The sequence below is a fragment of the Hyla sarda genome, chromosome 4, assembly GCF_029499605.1.
Source record: "Hyla sarda isolate aHylSar1 chromosome 4, aHylSar1.hap1, whole genome shotgun sequence".
Taxonomy (NCBI): Eukaryota; Metazoa; Chordata; class Amphibia; order Anura; family Hylidae; genus Hyla; species Hyla sarda.
Genome location: NC_079192.1, coordinates 269,761,600 through 269,779,933, shown reverse-complemented (window position 1 = coordinate 269,779,933; position 18,334 = coordinate 269,761,600). Strand labels below are relative to the sequence as shown.

Sequence of the window (18,334 nt, the reverse complement as noted above, 5' to 3'; positions counted from 1 at the left end):
TATCAACTGGCTCCGGAAAGTTTAACAGATTTGTAAATTACTTCTGAAGTTTTCTGTCTAACTGCTCAATGATGATGTCACGTCCAGGGAGCTGTGCATGATGGGAAAATATCCCCATAGGAACTGCACAGCTCCCGGGACGTGAGTCATCAGAAAGCAGTTAGACAGAAAACAACAACTCAACTTCAGAAGCTAATAACTATTGGAAGGATTAAGATTTTTTAATAGAAGTAATTTATAAATCTGTTTAACTTTCTGCAGCCAGTTGATATATATATATATTAAAAAAAAAGTTTGGGCCTGGAATACCCCTTTAACACCCCACAGGTGTTTGATAAATATTCATTAAGAGGTATGTGAAAAGGAAAAATTTGATTTTTCACACTAAAATTGCTGGTGTTACCCCCAAATTTTTCATTTTCAGAAGTGGTGAAAGGAGAAAGTGTCATCGTAAGTTTGTAGGTACATTTATTTGGAGTAAGGACAAACCTCATATCTTGATGTAAGCAGCTCTGAGGGTGCACACCAGGTTTTGGAGGAGCAGGAGTGCAGTCAGGGTCCTTGAGCTTTGCATTGCTGCCTATGGAGCCAGAACAGCAGGACCCCCCCCCCCCCCTCAAGAAGCATTTCATGGGGTAAATAACAGGGGTACACTAAATAACTAAAATGGGGTACAGTGGGACATAAAATTATAAAACAGATTATGTTCCCAGAATGATGACCCAGGGGTGGATGTAGTGTGTGTTTGGTGTGACTGTATTATATAACGGTGTGTGATTAAAAATCACACACCATTATCTGGGGTAAAGAAAAAAAAAAAAGCAGCTGCGACCAAAAAAAAAAAAAAAAAAAAAAAAAAAAAAGGGGGGGGGGGGGGCAAATCGCAGTGCCCTGGGGGAGAATTTTTCATTTTATTTTTTTAAACTTTTTTAATCCTACCTTTTAGAGATGAGTGAACTTACAGTAAATTCGATTTGTTACGAACTTCTCGGCTCGGCAGTTGATAACTTATCCTGCGTAAATTAGTTCAGCCTTCAGGTGGTCCGGTGGGCTGGAAAAGGTGGATACATTCCAAGGAAAGAGTCTCCTAGGACTGTATCCACCTTTTCCAGCCCACGGGAGCACCTGAAAGCTGAACTAATTTATGCAGGATAAGTCATCAACTGCCGAGCCGAGAAGTTCGTGACGAATCGAATTTACTGTAAGTTCGCTCATCTACACTACCTTTATTCTGTCCCTGCTCTATAGGGGCTTCTTTTCTTCTGAGGGGGCTCCGATCTCGGCAGAGGGGGGGGTCCCTGGCTTCCTCCAGCAGCTCTGACAGCTGACTGAACTCAGGCAGCCGCAGGAGCTGCGGGAAGATGCCGTTAACCCCTCCCCTGCCGGCTGCTATTGGCCGGTTGATCGTCCGGCCAATAGTAGCGATCCTCGCTACCTCCCCATAGATACAGGAGGTGGCTGGGGGTGTATCCTACACCCCCGATCACCATGTATCTCCAGGTCACCATGACCCACATCACCTGAATCTCCACAAATCACAAGTGTGAATTCACTTGCGATTTGCGACGATCGCCAACATGGGGTGGGGTCTAATGAACCCCCTGCGCATTTGCACGGGGTGACTGCTGATCGATATCCCACGGGTACGTCCTTGGTCCTTAACTACCAGGGTGCTTAGATGTAAGTCCTTAAAGGAGTACTCCGCCCCTAGACATCTTCTCCCCTATCCTTTGGGGACCCCGGGGATCGCTGCTGCGGCACCCCGCTATCATTACTGCGCAGAGCGAGATCGCTCTGCACGTAATGACGGGCAATACAGGGGCCGGAGCATTGTTACGTCACGGCTCCGCCCCTCGTGACGTCACGGCCCACCCCCCTCAATACAAGTCTATGGGAGGGGGCATGGCGGTCGTCACGCCTCCTGCCATAGACTTGCATTAAGGGGGCTGGTCATGATGTCATGAGGGGCGGAGCCATGACATCACGCTGCTCCGGCCCCTGTATCGCCCGTCATTACGCACAGAGCAAACTCGCTCTGCGCAGTAATGATAGCGGGGTGCCGCAGCGGTGATCCCCGGGGTCCCCAGCAGCGGGACCGCGGCGATCTAACATCTTATCCCCTATCCTTTGGATAGGGGATAAGATGCCAGGGGCAGAGTACCCCTTTAAAGGTCCATGGTCCTTAAGGGGTTAAGCACTGTGATTTTCTGTGGGTCAGACTAGTAATATACCACATTGATGCACTGAAAACAAATGTCGTTGTAGGACTAGTGATGACAAATGTGATGATGGTGAATGATATGGGAGAAAAAAAATAAAAACTAAACTAACACTAAAAAGTGGAGTGCTTCTTTTAAACATAGCTGTAAACACAGGCGGCCACTCTGCGGTCTCCTACCTCACAGTTCTTAAAGCTTTTCTGTTTACTCAGCAGCCATTTTGATTTTATATTTTGAGAATTATCATATTCAATATACAATAATCTAACAATGTATATTATACAGGAATTACAAAATATTGAATTCATTGTAAACTGCAAATTATCCTTTTCTTGTATGGAAATCTACAGTCACTGACTTACAAGTAGAAGAAGAATCTCTAGAGGCCGGTGTATGAAAAGCTCTTCACATTTATTCAATATGAATACTGAATATTCCGAGGATCCATTTATACAAACTTTGCATTTGCACTCATAGAGGTTTCAAAGTTACTTTCCTGGAAGTCCAATGAGTTTGCCAACAGGAACTTTTAAATACATCTCTCTCATCTTACCATATTAAACATTTCTTTAATACTTAAAAATCCTTCATGTACATTAGTAAACTGCTGATAAAATGATGATCAGGATAAAAATACGGATAAAGATTTATCAAAACCTGTGTAGAGGAAGAGTTGGGGATGGTGCAGTTGCTCATGGCAACCAGATTGCTTCTTTCATTTTTAAAAAGGCCTGGGAAAAATGTAATATCTGATTGGTTACTATCGGCAACTACATCACTATTCCCCAGCGCAGGTTTTGATAAATCTACTCCTGTGACAATATTCATACGTGCCATGTGCAAAACTAAGACCTTGTGCAAGTACATTAAGGGAGATTTAGCAAAACCTGTGCAAAGAAAAAAGTTGACCAGTTCTCCATAGCAACCAATTAGATTTTTTTTTATTTTTTATGAAGAAGCAATCTAATTGGTTGCTATGAGCAACTGATCCACTTTTCTTTTGCGCAGGTTTTGATGAATCTGCCCATTGTGTCTATGGGTTACATGCATCTTCTGTGACACTAAGTATACACTTAATGCCGAATTGGTCTATATGCTTCTTTTGTCTCAAAATGATATATTCTATAATTCTTATAGCATTTAAAACTGTTTTACATTTACAAAAATGGCTTGAATGCAGTCTGAGAAGGGAAGAATCAGGGTCTCTGAACCAGTTTACTTTTAGTTACTTCTTGTTCATTGAGTTTGAAGTGCGTATAAGCCAAGATTCCAAGCATTGTGCAAATGATACCGAGTCCTTGATTTAGAGAAAGGGCGTCCTGAAACAGGATGTATCCTCCCAGAAGAGTGATGCAGAACTTGAAGTGTCCAAACATATTGTAGCTATGGTTTAGTTAAGGAACAAAATTACAATTGCAATAATGGGTAAGTCAGGGGATAAACCCCGAAAAACCATCAACAAAAAAGAATTAAACAAAAACCAGGACCTGATCAGTGTCCATGTAGTCTCCAATTGCTCAAAAATATAGATATATAATTATCCCTATAGGCAACCACGTAGGTCAGGGAATATAATTGTATATATGACCTCACAATAAAGGATGGGGTATAGGTGGGGAAAGAGGGGAAAAAGGACCTAGGAGGGGTAATAGGCCGTAGTTGATGATTGGCCACTACCTGTCACTTTCCCTGGTTCGCCCTCTTACTATACCTATACCTAGGCGGAGTTTACGCCCTGATAAGGGCGGCCCTGCTCTGGAACCTTTTTAAAATATATCTAATAAAAGTTAAGTATTAGTGTTTTCGGTGACTCCCACTTTGTTACACTAAAAACAATAGTCGGTGATTTCTCTCAATAATGGGTAAGGCCAAGTTTCCGCACGTGGTTTATTTCATCCATAATCTGCTTTTTTTTTGCTGATTACCAACAAAAGTTTTGCGTATAATACAATACATCCAGAAATTTTACTTACTGTGAGCTTAGCCCAAGACAAAAAATAGAGAGACTATACCAAAGGCCTCTACAGGCTATGTTTACATGCAGTGGCTGAGTTGTAGCCACAGTATAGGATCCTTGCCCTAAGGCTGGGCTCACACTACAGAATTTCCGAGTGAAATTCTGTTTTAAAATTCCACTTGGAAATTCCGGTGCAGCAGGATCCCATTGCTGGCAATGGGATTCTGCTGCAGTGCACACTGCAAAGCATTTGAGGCAGATATTCTGCCCGGAAAATCCATGTGAAAATTTCTGCCAGAATATTGAACTTGTTCAATGTTCTGGTGGATTTTTGCTCCACAGACATTGCAGTCTATGGGGAGGGCAATGTCTGCATAGTCCTAGCAAAGTTTTCCATCTGGAGCATCTCAAGTGTGAACCCAGCCTAAGGGGCTATTTACACGGCAGAATTTCCACATATCCACACTAATTACGCTTCCGCATTCATTTTGGTGGTTTCTGGCTTGTGCGGATTTTGTGTGAAATTCGCATGTGGAAATTCAGATTCAGAATCCCAAAGAAGTCTATTGGTGTTTAATTTGAGGTGGAATCCACATGCGGAAATTCTGCAGTGTGAACAGACCCTAACTGTGGAACTACGGTACAATGGCATGAAATCACAAGCAAAATCGGAATATAATACATGGGGGGAATGTATCATTTGTGCCTTATGCATTTTATTTCTTAAACATGCCCTTTTTCCCTTTATGAACAATAAGAAAAAAAGTGGTTTCAAATGGCAGGAAAGGCTCAACCCCAAATGCAATTGTGCATTTATGCTGGGGGGGAGCAGATCCTGCACTTGTGGTCCATTGCTAAGAGCCATCCCCAGCATAATATGCATACAATTGGGGATGCCAGCAGCAGACCACAAGTGCCACATATAGAAGAATACATACAGTGGTCCCTCAACATACGATGGTAATTCGTTCCAAACGAGCAATCGTTTGTTGAATCCATCGTATGTTGAGGGATCCGTGCAATATAAAAGTATAGGAAGCTGTATTCACCCGTCCCCGCCGCTCGCGATGGTGTCCCCGCCGCTCGCGATGGTGTCCCCGCCGCTCCCGATGGTGACCCTGGGCCTCCGCTGTCTTCTCCGGTCCTCGGCTTTCTTCCGCAAGGCCTTACTGGGCCTGCGTAGAGACATCATTACGGCGCTGCGTACGCCATTCCTATTGGATGACGTGCGCAGCAGCGTATGGACGTAATCGGAGAGGGCCGAGAAGACACCGGAAGACCAGCGCTGGACCCGGAGGGCACCCCGGAGCATCGTGGAGGGGTAAGTAATACTTACCGCACCACACTGGGAACATTAAGCTGCTATCCGGCAGCACTTAAGCGTTTGGCGCTGCCGGATAGCACTTAATGCGATGGCCCCGACATAAAAAAGCATCGTATGTCGATGCTGACATCGACATGCGATGGCCTCTGAGAGGCCATCGTATGTCGATTTGATCATATGTCGGGGCCATCGTAGGTCGGGGGGGTCACTGTACATTTAGGTGCACTACTGTGGTAGAGCATTGTGGCACATGTGGTCTGCTGCAGGCATCTTGTTCAAATCTTGTACTTGGAGGTGTATAAACTCCAAATCTAATGAGCCTTAATCACTTTTATAGGCAGCATTTTGGTGCACCTGTGAGGTCGGCAACATATCAGCCTACTTGGGTGGGCGCTCAGCCTTTTTCCTTTATGCCAACATAAAATGCACCATTATAAATTTTTCAACTTACCGGTTTTTGTTGCCTTGTCAATTCTTACACCACTCATTGAGTGAAATAAGTTTGCACAATAAATTTGTGACTTTTTAATTTTTTTGCCTAAGGCTACATTATGACACGTTATGACACTGTAGTGTGACGGCCGTCAGGGGAGCCGGAAGAATAGCGGGATAAAAAAATACTGCTTGCATCTTTTTTTCTGCTATGCCCGTCAAAAAACAACGGTGCCCGACAGCCCCATAATAGTAAATGGGAGCAGTCGGTACCCGTTGTTACCCGTGGCTCCCACAAGAAAAAAAAACCAAAAAAAACACTTTAACGGCAGTGTGAAAGAGGCTTTAAGGTGAAAAAGGGCTCAGTCCTTAAGGGGTTAAAGGACTCAGCCCTTTTTTGCAATTATGAACACTGTCACTTTATGCATTAATAACTCTGGGATGCCTTTACCGATTATTCTGATTCCGAGAATGTTTTTTCGTGACATATTCTACTTTATGATAGCGGTAAATTTTCATCATTACTTGCATCCTTTCTTGGTGAAAAATCCCAAAATTTCATGTAGAAAATTTAGCATTTTTCTAACTTTGAAACTCTGATTGTAAGGAAAATGGATATTGCAAATTAATTATATACTGATTCACATATACAATATGTCTACTTTATATTTGCATCATAAAGTTGACATGTTTTTACTTTTGGAAGACATCAGAGGGCTTCAAAGTTCAGCAGCAATTTTCCAATTTTCCACAAAATTTTCAAAATCTGAATTTTTCAGGGACCAGTTCAGTTTTGAAGTGGATTTGAGGGGTCTGATTAGATATATGACCCCATTATAAAAACTGCACCCCCAAAGTATTCAAAATGACATTCAGAAAGTGTGTTAACCCTTTCCTGTTTCACAGGAATAGCAGCAAGGTAAAGGAGAAAATTAAAAATTTTCATTTTTTACACTCGTATATTCTTGTAGACCCAGTTTTTTAAATTTTACAAGGGGTAATAGGAGGGAAAGCCCCCCAAAATTTGTAAAACAATTTCTCTCAAGTAAGGAAATACCTCATATGTGGATGTAAAGTGCTCTGTGGGTGCACTACAAGGCTCAGAAGGGAAGGAGTGACAATGGGATTTTGGAGAGCGAGTTTTTCTGAAATGGTTTTTGGGTGGCATGTCACATTTAGGAAGCCCTATGGTGCCAGAACAGCAGAACCCCCCCCCCCCCCCCACACACACACACACACACACGGCATACTATTTTGGAAACTACACCCCTCAAGCAACATAAGGCATACAGTGAGCCTTAACACCTTACAGTGCTAAAGTTGGACGTGAAAATGAAAAATTAGATTTTTTTTCACAAATGCTGGTGTTACCCCAAATTTTTCATTTTCACAAGGGGTAATTGGAGAAAAAGCTTCCCAAAATTTGTAAGCCCATTTTATCTGAGTATGGCAATACCCCATATGTGGATGTAAAGTGCTCTGCGAGCAAACTACAATGCTCAGAAGAGGAAGAGCGCCATTGAGCGTTTGGTGAGAGAGAATTTGGTTGGAATAGAAGTGGGATGCCATGTGTGTTTACAAAGCCCCCTGTGGTGCCAGAACAGTTGACCCCCCCTCCCCACATGTGACCCCATTTTGGAAACTACCCCCCCTCACAGAATTTACTAAGGGGTGCAGAGAACATTTACACCCCACTGGCTTTTGACAGATCTTTGGAACAGTGGCTGCGCAAATGAAAAAATCTAATTTTTCATTTTCAGGGACCACTGTTCCAAAAATCTGTCAGACACCTGTGGGGTGAAAATGCTCACTGCATCGCTTATTACATTACATGAGGGGTGTAGTCTCCAAAATGGGGTCACATGTGGGGGCTTTGTAAACACACATGGCCTTCAATTTCAGACACCTCTTGCCAAAATCCCAATGGCGCTCCTTCTCTTCTGAGCATTGTAGTTCGCCCACAGAGCACTTTACATCCACATATGGGGTATGTTCTTACTCAGAAAAAAAATGGGGTTACAAATTTTAGTGGGGCTTTTTTCCTATTCTCCCTTGTGAAAATGAAAAATGTAGGGTAACATCAGCATTTTAGTAAAATGTTTTTTTGTTTTTTTTCTCACATCCAACTTTAACGAAAATTTGTCAAACACCTGTGGGGTGTTAAGGCTCAATATACCCCTTGTTACATTCCGTGAGGGATTTAGTTTCCAAAATGGGGTCACATGTGGGTATTTATTGTTTTGCGTTTACATCAGAACAGCTGTGAAATCAGCCACCCCTGTGCAAATCACCAATTTAGACCTCAAATGTACATAGTGCGCTCTCACTTCTGAGCCTTGTTGTGCACCTACAGAGCACTTTACGCCCACATATGGGGTATTCCCGTACTCAGGAGAAATTGCGTTACAAATTTTGGGGGTCTTTTTTCCTTTTACCGCTTGTGAAAATTTAAGTATGGGGCAACACCAGCATTTTAGTGTAAATTTTTTTTACACTAACATGCTGGTGTAGACCCCAACTTTACCTTTTCATAAGGGGTAAAAGGAGAAAAAGCCCCCCAAAATTTGTAACGCAATTTCTCCCGAGTACGGAGATACCCCATATGTGGCCCTAAACTGTTTCCTTAAAATATGACAGGGCGCCAAAGCGAGAGAGCACCATAAATAGGGGATTTGAATCCGCCACAAAAATACCCTACAGCAGTGTTTCTCAAACAGGGTGTCTCCAGCTGTTGCAAAACTCCCAGCATGCCTTGACAGTCAGTGGCTGTCCGGCAATACTTTTAGTTGTTGTTTTTCCACAGCTGGAGGCTCTGTTTTGGAAACCGTGCCGTACAAGACTTTTTCTTTTCTTTTTTTTTATTTGGGGGGGGACTGTGTAGGGGTATGTAGTGCTTTACTTTTTATTTTGTGTAGTGTAGTGTTTTTAGGATACAGTCACACGGGGGGGTGGGGGGGTTTACAGCGAGTTTCTGGGCAAACCTCCAGCTGTTACAAAACTACAACTCAAAGCATGCTCTGACAGACCATACATGCTGGGAGTTGTAGTTATGCAACAGCTGGAGGCACATTGGTTGCTAAACACTGTGAGTTTGTTACTTAACTCAGTGTTTCGCAACCAGTGTGCCTCCAGCTGTTGCAAAACTGCAACATGACAGCCAAAGGGCATGCTGAGAGTTGTAGTTTTGCAACAGCTGGAGGCACACTGCTACAACTCCCAGCATACCCTTTTGTAGTCTGTGCATGCTGGGAGTTGTAGTTATGCAACAGCTGGATGCACTTTTTCATAGAAAAAATGTGCCTCCAGCTGTTGCATAACTACAACCCCCCATGCCCAGACTACCAAAGGACATGCTGGGAGTTGTAGTTGGAACTCCAGCTGTTGCAAAACTACAACTCCCAGCATGCCCTTTGGCTTTGCATGCCGAGAGTTGTTGCTAAGCAACAGCAGGAAGTGAACAGGCTTTAGCTCCTGCTGTATCCTGCCCCGGGGCCGCAGCTGCAGCTGATCCTACTCCTCCTGTCGCCACCACCGATCCTGAGGGGACCCCCGCCGGACCAGGGCAAGGTAGGAGACCCCTGCCGGCGCCGATCTCCATTCCGATCGCCATCCCCAGCAGGTCCGTTATTGATCGGTCGTTCCGACCGATCAATCACATGATCATGAGGTGGCACCCGTGCCACCTCACTCCTGCTGAGTAAGCTGTCTCGGACAGCCCCATTCACCCTTTGATTCCGGGTCACCAGAGACCAGATTGACCCGGAATAACCGCAAATTGCACATCTGAATTGACGCGCGATTTGCGGCGATCGCCGATATGGGGGGGGGGATTGACCACAGGACTCCTGGTCCGGTCCCTGCCCGGTGAGCGGCAGGGGCCGGAAGAACGCAGGGCGTATGAATGCGTCCTTAAGGGGTTAAGCAGTCAACTAAACCTGCTAGTGGTGGCTGGTTTGGCCGACTCTAGTATAAAACAGCACTACGCCCAGCTGGAAACTGTTACAATCCACTGGATACGTTTGTTCCAATGTTAGCCATTTTTGGAGAGATGTGACATGATGGCATTTATCAGAGGCGGACTGACAACACTCCGTGCCGCCGGACCAGAAAAAGTAAGGGCCCCCTGCGATGCTATGCTGCTGGTCACACTTCTGCCCCTATTCTACCCAAATCCCTCCACCAGCCCTACACACAAAATAAACTGAAGTTTACATATAAGAAACACTAACGTAGATAAAATAATTTTCCATGACCAATAATACCAGTATACAATGAGGAAATATATAGCACCATACAATAACTGGATAATACAGCCATATTGTACTGAATAAAACCACTATAAAACAGACCAGTATACTATACAGGATCTGTATACAATATAAGTGATTATATACAGGACCATATGGCGGTAGATAAACAGCTATACACAGGATGTGTATACCATATAAGTGATTACAGTTACATTTTGGGATTCACAATTAAGTTTTCCCTTATCTGCGGCGTCCTCTTTCCTTTTCTTCTCTGTCCAGATCAGACCGCCATGTCCATCTCTTACCATATGCAGGACAAACATGTTAGACATCTTTCCATCTATAAGCCCACAAACTGTAAAAATGCCTTCCTTGGGTCCTGCACAGTAAAAGGGCGAGTAGATAGCCATGTAAACAGTTAACTAAGTAGGTAGATCAGGAAGCCAGATATGTAGATAGGTGACTAGCCAGGTAGGTTGCTAGTTAGGCAGCCATGTATGAAGGCCAGGTATGTACATAGTTAGGTAGCCAAATATGTAGGTAGGTAGCAAGATATGTAGGTAGGTAGTTAGATAGCCAGGTATGTAGGTAAGTAGTTAGGCATCCAGGTACAAAGTTAGGTAGTCTGGGAGTTAGTCAAGTAGGTAGCCAGCACCCCCTCCACCCAGTGGCGAATCCACAGTCTAGTCTCGGGAGGGGCACTATGAAAACCCCTATGTAGTTTGTCCCCATATTAGCTAGGCAGGAACATAGTAGATAGTCCCCCATAGTAGGTGTAGGCAGCAGAGTACCCCTCACGTTAGGCGTAAGCAGCAGGGTTCCCCCCCCCCCCCCCCCCCCTTACAGTAGGCGTAGGCAGCAGGGTCCCCCTCCACAGTAGGCATAGGCATCAGTATTCCCCCCCACAGTAGGCAGCAGAGTATCACCCACCCCTTCAAAGTAGGTGTGGACAGAGTACCCCTCACAGTAGGTGTATACAGCAGAGTTAGAGCCCCCCCCCCCCCCTCTCAGTACATGCAGGCAGCAGAGTATTTCCCCCTCCCTAAACCCCCCCCCCCCTCCTTCCCAGGTTGAAAAAAAATGCTGACCTGATGTCCCACGCAGCGATCTTCTCCAGAGCGCAGCAGGGGCCCGAGTCTTCCTTCCTACACAGTGCAGACACCGATTAGTGACGTCATCTGCGTCGGTCACCTCTCCTCTGTTTAAGTCGCAGATGTGACTCACAGAGGGGACACCTTCTCCTGTATGTGCATGTGTCGCACAGACAGGAGAAGGCAGCGCTGTCTGCTGGGGATCCAAGACAAGTGTCCTGGATCCCCAGGAGCAGAGGCGGGCCCTGTACCCGTCCGGGCCCTCGGACGACGTCCGATCGGACCGGCCGGTCAGTCCGCCCCTGGCATTTATTGTTCTGTCACTTGCTTCTCAACAAGACTGCTAAATGCCACCAAGTGATAAAACAAAAAAATAAAAGACCCCATAAAAAAAACCTTTTAAAAGCCATAAAGCAAGTCTACACCAAAGGGCAGTTTTTTTTAGGCTACAGTCAGATGGTTATGATAGGATTCCATGCAGAAGCCATTCATTTTGAGCAAAAATACAGAATAAGCCTCATTCATACACATCTCTGCCACTACACTGGGCCATGGTAAAGGCTCTTGCCCCTCATATCCAGAACTGTCTGAGCTACTTACTCACAAGACTTACCACAAAGCCATTCATTTTGCCAGCATGAAGAAAAGTGGCGTAAAAAGGATACGTGACAGGTGAAGTATTGCCAATGATCCAGTAGATGGACAGGTTTACTGTGAACGCAATAACTCCAGACAGAAGCACCATCACCTGTAAGAGAGAACAGCTGCCAATGGTCGCAAACAGCTAACTCTGGAATGTCCATGCATCTGAAGAGCTATAAAACTTACCAGGGCTGTAAATGACCATGGTCCAAGTATTCCTCCGTCACCAACAATAGGTTCAAAGAAAGGTATTACAGACAGCAGCATACCAGAAGATAAAGGTGCTTGGTAGTACAGCAGCTGCATAGAGTTGACCTGTAACTCATGCTGTTTGGCTCCAACCCACTGCAAATAAATCCAAACAGTGATGAAAACCAAATAACAGATGTGGGTAGAGGGCAAACTATTACCTGTCAGTACTTTTCTCTTTACTTTTTTATTTTATGCAATAACATGTTTTCTATTGGCCTCTATTTGGTCTGCTGCGGCCAACTTTTTGCTAATGTGTATAGGGGATACACATTAGCAAAAAGTTGGCCGCAGCAGACGACCGAATACGTGTGGAGCCCTCCTGACTCTTCCCTACAGTCGGGGGGCAATGAAGTATCAGACGTGATTTTGCTTTCTGGGGAGATGAGCCACCACCAGAGCTGGGCTATGGTCCTTTTAGGCATATACTTGAAGCCTTCATTAGGCCCCTTACTGCCATGGAAATATATCAGCTCTGATGGAGTCATCTATGATCCTGGCCACTGCTGCAGATTTTCAGTACATAGCACCAGCGCCATAAATACAACCTGAGGAAGTTGCCATCCCAGGCAACGGAATGTGTGGGGGTCTGGGTGACCCCGTCCTCCTTTACATTGGCTCTATTCCAGTCTGGGAGGCTCGCTTCTGTTCATGAGCATCTTCAGCTAAGTATTAGGGCACATTCATTAGCTACGTATTTTTTCTATTGTGACTTGGCTTTTATTCATTTGCTGTATTTCATCTTAGTTATACCATTATAGGATCATTTCCTTATTTGGAATATACCTGATTGCATAAGCACTGGTCACTTTGGATATATAATCTTTTGCATTGGTATTGTGTAATTTATGAATTGTGTTTCCTAATATTATATTGTATATTTTTGTATTCAGACTGGTGTTCATATTATGGCTAAGGAATATTGATTTCAATTATTGTATAGGAGGACGGGTGTCAATGTAGGTGAGGGGGTTCATGGCCCCTCCCCTAAGCTGTGTACTGGCATGTGTAGCCAGAATTTTAAGTGTTTTTAATGTGTTTGTGTCATGCACTATTGGCCATTATGTGTGCAAATTGGCTTTTTCATGTATTTATTGTCATTTTTCTGAATAAAATTGAATTCATGAATTTTGGTGTTCTACTGAATCAGTGAATTCTTTTTCTCTCTTCAACTTGTAAATACAACCAAGTGCTTGATCACAAGGAATTACTAAAAGGACATAGCTTTCTGCACTATTCTGTTGAGATGCTTGGATGGCAACAAGATACCTATAAAAAATTATACGGCCGATTAAAATAGGTTTATTAGATTCTTGATTAAAAACCACCAGATAGAATAGTACTATAACACAAGAAAGAGACGAAAGAGAGACAAAGACAAAACACAAACTTAAGGACCTAAATAGGAAAATAGAAAGGGTCCCTAGAAAATTGGTCAAAGTATTAATGACCTAGTCATCCCTAAATTACAGTAAACAACGCAGGTACATCTGGTAACCAGGTAATTATTTAAATATATAACAAGCGTTCCCAGTGCATTTCTGTCCACATGAAAAATCCACTGAATGGATGGGGGATGTCTTCAGGGGATCTACTTGTCAACAGATGAGATAACATGTAAGGTACCATGTCAAGTCACAATATATCATGATAAGAGATGAGCGAACTTACAGTAAATTCGATTCGTCACAAACTTCTCGGCAGTTGATGACTTTTCCTGCATAAATTAGTTCAGCTTTCAGGTGCTCCGGTGGGCTGGAAAAGGTGGATACAGTCCTAGGAGACTCTTTCCTTGGAATGTATCCACCTTTTCCAGCCCACCGGAGCACCTGAAGGCTGAACTAACTTACGCAGGATAAGTAATCAACTGCCGAGCCGAGAAGTTTGTGACAAATCGAATTTACTGTAAGTTCGCTCATCTCTAATCATGATAAGAGTACCGAGACCATGATCCCCTCCAAGTCTCAATGAGGGATATAAAAATAATAAAATGCCCAGAAGCAGCAAGAGGCCAATGATAGCATGGGATTACATCCAACCAAGGTCTGGTCATACCACCAGATACTAAGTCCCGCTAAGCCACAATTGCTGATGCTCTGAATGAAGAATGCTGGACGGCGCACATAGAATGCTCCTGCAGTGGCAGGATGCCGGAGATCACCGGCGTGTCTCGGCTCGTGGTGAAGCCTGCGCCATGTTGGTTGGCAACAAGACAGACCCCAGGGCACAGGTTTCCCCCATCAGGATTTATTGAGGGGATGCAAGAACAGGTTCTTAGTTCTTGGCCTTCTGGTTTGGCACAAATTACACACAAAATAAAAAATAAAAAAATTAAACTACAAACCACTTGGTAAAGAGATGTGACAAGAACACCAAGGGAAGCAAACACCATTCCCAAAATATTAAACTTCACATCGTAGTAAGAGTTCAGAATCACTCCTAATGTTATAGGGACCTGCAAAACAAATGAAAAAGAAAGAATGAATAAAATATTCAGCTTTAAAGAAGATGTTCAGTGTAACAAAACTTATCCTCTAAGTGTCTGATCTCCTGTACGGAGCCCCCTAGCTCTTCTCCAAGAAATTATGTATCCTGCGGATAGGGGGATACATTTTTTTTTCACTGGACATCTTCTGAAAGACAACTTATCCCCTACCCACGGGATTGCTGGGGGTCTAACCATTGAGACCCCCCACGATCTCCTGAATGGGCTCTCTGAGAGGACCAAGTGCTCTCTACATTAACTTTTCTATAGGAGTGCCAGAAAAGTACAGCTCCAGAGAAAGAAAGGGGCGCTGAGGCCCCATTAAGGATATTGCAGGGGGTACCAGTAGTTGGACCCCCATGATCAGACACTTATCCCCTATCCTGTGGGCAGGGAATAAAGTTGTCTTTCAGTGGACAACCCCTTTAAAGAGAACCTGTGCCCTCTCCTGACATGTCCGTTTTAGTAGAATTTTGAATTCCCCATTAATCTAGAATTCTTGACCATCTGCTCTGTATTGTGCCAGTCATCTGTTATTCTTACTTGGAATGTATGAAGAAATAGCCAATTGGGTGTTACTGTGTCCCTACTCTGCCAGCTTTGATTTAGTAGCCTAAGACTTTCTAGGGACAGACCCCACAACTGGTAACACTCATTACGCTATTTATTCATACATTTCTACTATAAATAACAGGAAAGCAAAACACAGAGCTACAAGAAAAGATGATCCAGACAGGTGAAGAAATGTCACAGGTTATGTTTAAAGTTTTACTATATTTACACCAATCAGCAGGAGCCGCCACTCTATTCACTCTCTATGGGAGCTTCCAGAGATAGCAGAATGACTAGAGGTGCGGGGGGCCTGCATGACCCTCGCTTGATGGGTCCATATTCTCCAAATCTCAGGAGAACCCAATGGTCGGACTCCCCACGATCAGATCATTATACCTTATCCTCTTTAGGGCGTATTCACACACAAACAGTATCCTGCACATATTTTATGCGCAGGTCAGGATACTGTATGTGTGAATACACCCAAACTAACCCGTTAATACATGGTAATAGTGTATGTAATGCTGAATCTAATGCTCCCCCCACCCCTACTTAAATAGTTAAATCAAAATATGCAAATACTGCTCATGGTGCCCAGGGGGCATCTTCAGCTCCTTGGTGCACAGTTCTACCCGTTGGTTACTGTAATACAGAACCTTTATTCATCAGCACAAGGGGGTATAGTGGCGAATGGGAGCTTGTGGTCTGGAGACATATTGGGGATTTGCTGGAGAATAGAAAATTAAAATTTATTAAGGGGCTGTATTAAAGGAATCAACCAAGAACGGCCCCCAGTGCGCCAACATCATCATTTGCATATTTGGATTTATTTATTTTTCAAGGGAACGGTGCAACAGAATTCAAAAAGGTAAACTGCATTAGATTCAGCATTACCCGCACTATTACCATGTGTTTACAAGTTAGTGCGGGCGATGCTACTGACAGATTGCTGAAGTTCTGCAGAATTACTGACGTTAGTTAATCAGGAACATACTCGACAAATCTGCAGCAATTCAGTCCTGTGTGAAAGTAGAAACAAATCTGTACAGAAGTAAAGGGAAGCTGTGACGGCATTTCTGGACTATCCAGATGCGATCATGTACCCACTGGAATGGGCGCATACTTCCGATGCAGTCATATACCACTCATTATTGGGCTCTAAAAGCTACAATAGTCCAGGGCTGGAATCTATAGACAGGCACTCACCAAGGTAAGCTTGATCCGAAGGGAGAACGTCTTCCCATACCATAGGGTTTGGATGAGGATGATGACTGGCGTGGTCATGACTTTGGCCAGCTGGTAGGTGCCTATAGTGTTGTTCTCAAGGGACAAGTTGGTGAAGACCACGAATCCACAGAAGCTCAAGGCCAGGAGCAGCACTTTAGTGGCAGGAAGGCTTTTAGGGCAAAAGACCCCACATCTCTGGCACAGATACAGCCCAAACCAGGTGACCACAAAGTGCACAAGGGTGAGGCTCATGTTGGGGAAGCCATGATGGACATAGATCCACTTATTGATAAACACGATGCAGATCGAGGCCAGTAGGTTTATCAGGAGTCCGGCAGCTATCCTCCAGGGGGCAGAGGCAGACATGCTCAAAGACACGCCAAGGCTGACGTCCGACCCGACTGCAGGGCACAACTGGGCAGCATAGGTCAAGGCCAGGCACAGTATACTGCCGGGGGGCGGGGGGGAATCACATAGCACCCAGGTACAAGCTCACTGCTGACCGCCCCGCCCCAGACGGCGGCACAACTCCGGCGCATGCGCAGCACTGCCACAACTGGACACGTCACAGCGTTTCATTCACTGGAAGGAATAGAGCGGGGTGGGGAGCGGGGATATTAGTGCGAGTGCTGCCCAAAGTAAAAGATGGCTCCTCTAGCGACTAGGACCGGGGGAGCTTAGCAGTTCGGTCGGGATAGTTGTATGAAAATAGGAACGTGACTGTGAAGGCTAATACTCATAGGAGAAGTAGGGCTGAGTGGGCGTGGTTTGTAAAATACATGGGCGTGGCCGAAATAGACAGAGGGCTAAGTGTTTCCAGCTGCAAATGGATAAGGACTGGACTACTGATTGGTCTATAAGCTGGTGGTCTCCAAACTGTGGATCAACAGCTGTTGCAAAACTACAAGCTGTCCGGGCGTGCTGGGAGTTGTAGTTTTGCAATAACTGGAGATACAAGGTCTAGAGCGGTGGTCCCCAAACTGTGGCCCTCCAGATGTTGCAAAACTACAATTCCCAGCATGCCTGGACAGCCGTTGGCTGTCCAGGCATGCTGGGAGTTGTAGTTTTGCAACATCTAGAGGGCCACAGTTTGGGGACCACTGGTCTAGAGACCTAGGGGGAGATTTATCAAAATAAAGATTATTGATTTTAGCTTTTGATAGCTTAGATCCGAAGGGGGAGATTCAGCAAAACCTGTCCAGAGGAAAAGTTGCTGAGTTGCCCATAGCAACCAATCAGATTGCTTCTTTCATTTTTCAGAGGCCTTCTAAAAAAAAAAATGAAAGAAGCGATCTGATTGGTTGCTGTGGGCAACTCAGCAACTTTTCATCTGGACAGGTTTTGATAACTCTGCACCCCTTAGGATCTAAGCTATCAAAAGCTACAATCAATAATCTTGATGCGGATCCTTGTACGATGTTTTTATATGCTGTTATACTTTTAACATTTATAAGAATCCAAATAAATAATAAACAAATCATTGTTTGCTTTCTAGTTGGCTGGTCAGATATAAACAGATATAAACAGTATGGGGAGATTCATCAAAACCTGTCCAGAGGAAAAGTTACTGAGTTGCCCATAACAACCAATCAGATCGCTTCTTTCATTTTTAACAAGGCCTCTGAAAAATTAAAGAAGCTATCTGATTGGTTGCTATGGGCAACTGGAAAACTTTTCCTCTGGACAGGTTTTGATAAATCTCCCCCTATGAGAAATGCATGGATCGGGGTGGGTGACTGAGTCCAGACCATTGGTGTATATGGGGTGTAGACGAACTGTGAAATAAAGCCTGTCCAATTGGCAGGGCCAGACTGGGGATAAAAAGCAGCCACAGCCAGTCACAGAAGAAATACGCCAAATGATTCAATGAAATGATGCCAGCGTCCAAGACCTAACCACAGTAAAA

General features: G+C 44.4%; 1 protein-coding gene across 1 annotated transcript; it reads right to left on the bottom strand.

The window, feature by feature from the left end:
* Positions 1–2,547: 2,547 nt before the first annotated feature.
* On the bottom strand, positions 2,548–17,198 carry SLC35E3 (solute carrier family 35 member E3). The gene is made up of 5 exons (XM_056574165.1): positions 16,408–17,198; positions 14,509–14,619; positions 12,102–12,260; positions 11,939–12,021; positions 2,548–3,602 (listed from the first exon to the last, which is right to left on the bottom strand). Exons 1-5 carry the CDS (start codon positions 16,792–16,794, stop codon positions 3,416–3,418), a joined length of 927 nt encoding a protein of 308 aa, XP_056430140.1. The 5' UTR covers positions 16,795–17,198; the 3' UTR covers positions 2,548–3,415.
* Between the last annotated feature and the right edge of the window lie 1,136 nt (positions 17,199–18,334).